The sequence below is a fragment of the Lactuca sativa genome, chromosome 2, assembly GCF_002870075.4.
Source record: "Lactuca sativa cultivar Salinas chromosome 2, Lsat_Salinas_v11, whole genome shotgun sequence".
In the NCBI taxonomy this organism is placed as follows: Eukaryota; Viridiplantae; Streptophyta; class Magnoliopsida; order Asterales; family Asteraceae; genus Lactuca; species Lactuca sativa.
In genome coordinates this window covers 181,060,558-181,067,033 of record NC_056624.2, presented here as the reverse complement: position 1 = coordinate 181,067,033, position 6,476 = coordinate 181,060,558, and the positions used below count along the sequence as shown (strand labels likewise).

The 6,476-nt window shown below is 32.7% G+C and overlaps 1 protein-coding gene across 1 annotated transcript; it reads right to left on the bottom strand.

Annotated features, from left to right (window-relative positions):
* Positions 1-2,380: 2,380 nt before the first annotated feature.
* LOC111876663 (uncharacterized) lies at positions 2,381-5,213 on the bottom strand. Its single transcript, XM_052768532.1, has 9 exons — positions 4,928-5,213; positions 4,397-4,584; positions 3,977-4,172; positions 3,723-3,893; positions 3,524-3,640; positions 3,245-3,442; positions 3,099-3,158; positions 2,887-2,985; positions 2,381-2,681 (listed from the first exon to the last, which is right to left on the bottom strand). Exons 2-9 carry the CDS (start codon positions 4,528-4,530, stop codon positions 2,583-2,585), a joined length of 1,074 nt encoding a protein of 357 aa, XP_052624492.1. The 5' UTR covers positions 4,531-4,584; positions 4,928-5,213; the 3' UTR covers positions 2,381-2,582.
* Between the last annotated feature and the right edge of the window lie 1,263 nt (positions 5,214-6,476).

Sequence of the window (6,476 nt, the reverse complement as noted above, 5' to 3'; positions counted from 1 at the left end):
GTTTTCGCCTATCTTTTTATCGTTTCGCTACAATTGACGAGATCTTCGATTCTCGTTTAGATTGTTTTGGCTAAAAACCGCTCGATCTCAAATCGAGTATTCGGGCTGCATACTGCTAAGCTGTAACTTAGAAAAATCATAACTTCCTCATACGAAGTCAGATTTGGACGTTCTTTTTATGCACGCTCACGGTTTAACGAAATCTACAACTTTCGTTTAGATCACTAAGGCTAAATATCGTTGTAACATAAATTCACTTTTTACGTCGCGCTGTGTCGTGCTGGTTCTGTCGCGAAACTTCGACAGATCATAACTTCTTCGTTATAACTCGAATTTCGGCGTTCTTTATATGCACGGAAACCTTGTAACATATACTATAACTTAGTTCAGATTATTCATTCTAAATAATCTTTCATCAAAAATTCATTTTTGACGCCTATCGTTTCTAAATTGACTAGCCCTGATATACGGGCGTTACAGTTATCTCCCCCTTAGGATGATTACGTCCCGGAATCATCAATGAAAATAGAACTTGTATAATGATTCCATACGCTATCTCTTCATCCTAGGTAATAACCGTAAATTCTGTGTTTCCTCGAAAGAGTATTTAACTCTATGGATTTCTTGATCGCAGACGATGCTCAATCTTGCCTCTGCTTATCGTACTATGTTGTACTTTCAATCGCAACCTTCGAGTTACCAAATAAGTCGTTATTATGGACTCCTTCTTCTTCTCAGGATAAATACTTTCCTTTATCTATTGTAACAGACCGATGGGTCGTGCTCTACTGACATTTCATCGCACGATGCGACGCTTAGACTTGGTCTTTTTAAAGTTAAATTCCAGAATGGAATATACCTTCCTTCATATTCTAATGTGATATAATAACATTTTAGCATGTAGCATTTCTAGCTACAAACTTTATGAACAACGAGTACGATACCAATGATCGCATTAACTTCAATCTTCTGACTTACGTCCGTTGTTACTTCGAATTAGGTTCTCCGAACCACATAACATACTCACCGTAGTCGGACTCAATTTAATATGACCACTAGGGTCGGAATAACAATCATCCTACTAGCCATTACCGAAACAAGGGTAATGACATACATGAGTTTGCCAAACTCAAAAGTGAGTCGGATGAAGGTTTTGATGCTTGTAATTCTACATGGTTTCTCCGATAATTCTACATGCTATGGTTGTGAGAGGTAGAGAGGAGGGTATGATGCTTAAGGTTTAGGTCGTGAGAGAGAGAGAAAATAAGGTGGGAAAAAGTTGGGGAATTTAGGGTTAGTGGTGGAGATCTGGATACCAACTTGGATTGTGATATCACTTTCCGAACTGATATTTCTACCCTATGTCTGGGTTACAAGAAATTCAGCCTAAGATAATCCAAATGGACACTTACGTTTCTAGGCACATAAGACGTAAGCCAATATGCTAGAAGATTCTGTAAAAGTCTGATGAAAACGAAAGCTTAAGATCGTAACCCGCTTCTATAGAGGAAGAGTTGTTTATATATTAAACACAATTAGGGTTTCATTAGGGTTGGGCCGTCATTAGTTGCTTTGGAAGCAAGTAATGTTAATCCGGATTTAATGATGATTTAGGGTTACCAAAAGCTAACGAGTTTCGTTAGTTTTACCATAATCACCCTCAAGAAATTGAATTTTCCACTATGTTCTCATATGTAAAATTCGGTGAGGTTTAATGAGGATTTAGGGTTACCAAAAACTAACGAGTTTTGTTAGCTGCCCCTAGACCTCGCCAAAGGGGCGCTGCCCCTTTTGGAAACCCCGCACCCGGGGGCGCTGCCCCAGACCCCCGACTAGTCGTCAAACCGGCTTCTGATTCGATCTTATACATGTGTGCACTACGTACAACCCCGTACATATATTAGAGTACAAATCATGAAGCTCATTAGCTTACATGTTGGTTCCAATTACTTAAAATGACATGTTGACACTAAAATCAACAACAGAAAAGATGGATAGGGTTTGCACCCTGAGGTGAGAGATGAGGGCTAGGATTTTGCTCTAGTACCATGTAGAAGTTTTATTTTTTTCCACGAATAATCCTTCAAAAACTTGTTCTAAGTACAAAATAATACAAGACCCAATCTTGAGCACGTGTTATGAAATATTTTTCTAAAAAAATTATGAGTCTTCTCATCATATACTATAATATAATGGCCATTCCCTTCATATCTTTTCTGTTTGAAAATTATATTTATTCTTGTTATTTAATTTCCCATGTCAGCAAGTGTGACATATTTGTTAAATTTGCTATTTTTCTGTTTTATTTTTGGTATCACCAAGAAATAAAATATATACAGTCTTGACGTTTTATCTTCTTTTCACCATTTAGTATGAAAAATGTCATCTAAGCTGCAAGATTCACTTGCAAACATGAAAAATACCACTCAAAATCCAATGATTTCTCAAACTACACTATCAACATTTCAAGATTCTAATGCCTTAGTTACAACTTACAAAGAAAAAACTGGTGTAGATAATGATTCTCAGAAAGATCATATTCGCATATTTACAAAATAATATGTATGCACTGTTTTTGTTGCTCAAGCCAGCTGCAGCTGTTTTTGTTTCGACTTAGATTCTGCTACCTTCCCATGTATCTTCTCATACTCCTGTTTAAGTTCCTCCAAACGCTTGGATACCTTAAAACATCAAAAATATGAAACACATTATATATATATATATATATATATATATATATATATATATATATATATATATATATATATATATATATATATATATATATATATATATATATATATATATATATATAAACGCTCCATGAACAAAAAACACAACATGTAATGTAATGTAAACAAAAAAAAAAGTCAATATTTTAAGTACCTTAAATGAGTAGGCCATTGGAAGCAATGTATCAGGATTCATTGCATCATCAGGGAAGTTACGAAGAGCATGTATAAGCTTCTCAAAAGGTAATTTCACCTACACCCAAATAATAACACCATCTTTATTTTTTAGTCAAAATAAATATATATATATATATATATATATATATATATATATATTATTTTCCACCGAATTTCAAAGCCACGCACCAAGTCATCATGGCAATATTTGAGCAGAGCTAGGCCAACTTTGAAAACAATCTTAACACCCTGAACATGCAAAAGCCAGTTACTTTTTTCCAAAGAAAATTGAATAATCTTTATTTACATGTATATGTATGTTGTATGCCACTAACCTCATAAAGAAAAACATCCCAAATTCGAAGAGCCAGATGAAAAGGGAAAGAATAGGAGAAAACAGTAATAAACCACTGGCTTCCATACATGCTTGGATTTATCATTTCTTCTGTAAAGTGCTCTCCTAACTTGGGCATGTACTCCCTCATCAAACGATCAAACTGAAACAAATATTGTTGAACCAGTGGCAACCCCTCCTGCACCAGAAAACTTAATTAGTAATTATTATTTAAAAGTTAAAACCCAAAAATAAATTTGTTGGTAAGGTAAAAAGTTACCAAATATAATCCTTCCATTGGAGCATGAACTGCTCCTTTCAGTAATGCCACCACCAGCCAAAATGCATCTTCTTCACTCATGTAAAGCAGCAGAAGACCAGCTAAATACCCCATTCCCTGTAGCGAGTGTGAGTTGAGTCTTGTTAAAAAATGGTCAAAAATGTAATGTGAATTACTGAATTATATTGTATTTATTTACCTGTACATATCCAACCTCCCTGTCATATACAGAGTAGGCCTTTAATACATTGTAAAGTGATCTTTGACCAGGTCCATGTCGTTGCTGGTAGAACACATGTGATGGAAATGTGCGTGAAATATCCCGTATTATATCTAGCTCAGAAGCTGATGTCTCGTATATCACCAGTTGCTGCAACAAAAGAAAATAATTTTCACTTCTAGTCTTTCATTTATTTGTAAATTGTAACAAGAAAAATGAAGAATTGGGAATACCTCATAAACACCAGGGTTCATGAGCAAGAGATCCCGGCTTCCAGAAATCAATTGCCAAACAAGACCTCTCAAACAATCAGGAATTCCTTTCCGTATACGCCTTTTAACAACATGTCCTCTCCTTCTGACATAATGCTTCCAATCACTACCTCCAACACCAATCATTTTCCTCCATTTTCTAAGTCTTTTCTGTTCCCTGTTAATTGCTTCATTCATTTAATTACACCATAACAGAGGGATCACTCCTTCCATTGCAAAGAATGAGAGGGATTGTAGAAATTGAGTAGAAATTGATAAATATCAGTAAATCATCATCAAACAATCAAAAAGGCCCAATGGAGTTGACATAACAGTAAATCAGTATCGGTAGATTAATTTGATCTACTAGAAATCAGTGGTTATAACATAAACCTGCATTACCTCTGATACTCCAAAGCCGACTTGTTTCTAGATGGCCCATCAGGCGAGTTATGTTCCTGTTTTACAAACCCGAATCTATCTACTCTTCCTGAAGCTGGCACTTGCACACTCTCATCCACTCTTTTCTTCTCCATATTTTAACTCGAAGGCCACCACCACAGCAACATTTCCCTAATGCGCTGGATGCCCTAATCACACAAAAACCTTCATAAACACAAAATATTGCATTCGAGAGCTTAAATGAATGCTTAAGAATCCTACGACATAACTATCTTTCTCATGGCAACCAATCAAAATTGTCAAACCATTGGTGACAGCAAATGTCAGCTATTTCTGAAATTATAATAAAAATAAAAAGAGACACCCAATTTATATACCTTATGTACAAACCAAAACGAGAACTCGTAAGTTGCTCGCGATAATGTTGAAGGATATAGAAGCATTTGATTTACTTTCCGATACACATGGATGTAAAGTTGGATCAATTATGCTCAAAATTTTAGGGACAATAATTGGAATGAAACTTCATACCTGTGTGATCTACGGAGTTGTTCCCCGATCGAGCTTTCTATAAAAATCTAATACGTTCCGATCGAAATTTATTGATAAGTATTCTGAATTTTTCATGGAACAAAAGTTGATATGCGATTGGGTTGTGTTTTCTTCTTCCAGAATCCAGACAGTATGCGTGGAAAAATAAATCGCCTGCACTGCAGTAAGTTGTGCTTCTTCTGATCTCATCCGTCGATTTTCATCGAAGGGCACTCCTCAATATAAAGAGGCTTAAGGAAAGGAGTCACCCAAACCAAGTTCACATTTCAATTTTTCTTTTTGTCATCTCAATTTTCCCCTTTATATTCCCTTCGGTCACACTTCATTTCCTTTTATTTTTTAGTTAAAATAACAATATTATATTTAAAATACCATAATCTATTCTAGATTTTTTTTGTCATGTCATATTTTTATTCATTTTGTCATATGTAATTTTATGATTATTTTAAATTAATTTTTATTCCACATGTTATTTTATGGTTTTCCTATTTTATTAAATTTCATATATTATTTAAATCTAATAATAAATGCATATCAATTTCATTAATAGACTTTCCTTCTAATTTCAAAATTACTAAATTAAAGTTTCATTAATTTCCTTTTATTTATTTAACTAAATCATTTGTTTAAATTTAAAAGAGAAAAAAAAACACTTTAATTTTTATAATTCAATATTTTTCTAACTTTTCTTATAAATTCAAACTTCTCAAATATTTTGAATTTTATATATAAGTTGTATTTTACATAAACTCATTTAATACATGGGTCTCACACCTAGTGTAATAATAAAATAAAGTTAACAAAAAGGTAATTAATAAACATAAAAATTAATAAAAAAATATAAATATTTTATTAATTGAATACGGACTGAAAAAAAATAGACATTAATTTTATTTATTTGATTAACAAAAAAAATTATACTGTTATAAAACTTTAATTTAATCAGATAGCAAAGACATTTAATTTTTTTTCATATGGTCCATATTGTGAAAAGATGACAAATCATAATAATATGATTTTTTTTAGAAAATATCTAATATTTATTTGTGTATTTAGATAATTATTTCTACAACTTTCAATAATATTATTTTTTTTTCTATGAAAAAGAAAAAGAAAAAAACCATAATTAGTTAGAGAGGAGGGTATCCATGTTTACAACTCATATTACGTTATTTTTTCCATCTTTTTCGTCACACAACATATAAAAATTTCATATTTTTCATCTCTTTTGACTCTCTTAAATTTTTTTATATATTTATACAAACTAATTAAAAACATATGAAACTAATTCGTAAACCATAAAATTAATACAAAATAAAATAAATTGATTAGGTTTGATACTAATATTAAATTCATACAATTTATATAAAAAATGTTTGTATGTGTGTTAAAAATAAAAAGAAAAGGAGAAAGAATAAAAACATAGGAGAGAGAGAGAGAGATGCTCACTGGTTAACTAACCTGCTTGGCTTCACTCAAGTGGCACTCGTTGGCTTCACTTCGACGATATCCTATGGTCGTTGGATTC

Excerpts from the sequence above, each read along its gene's own strand:
- LOC111876663 (XM_052768532.1), bottom strand. The coding sequence starts at position 4,530 with ATGGAGAAGAAAAGAGTGGATGAGAGTGTGCAAGTGCCAGCTTCAGGA. Across the intron at positions 3,641-3,722 it reads GGGAGGTTGGATATGTACAG|GGAATGGGGTATTTAGCTGG; the intron begins GTAAATAAATAC and ends CACTCGCTACAG. Across the intron at positions 3,443-3,523 it reads CAATGGAAGGATTATATTTG|GAGGGGTTGCCACTGGTTCA; the intron begins GTAACTTTTTAC and ends TTTCTGGTGCAG.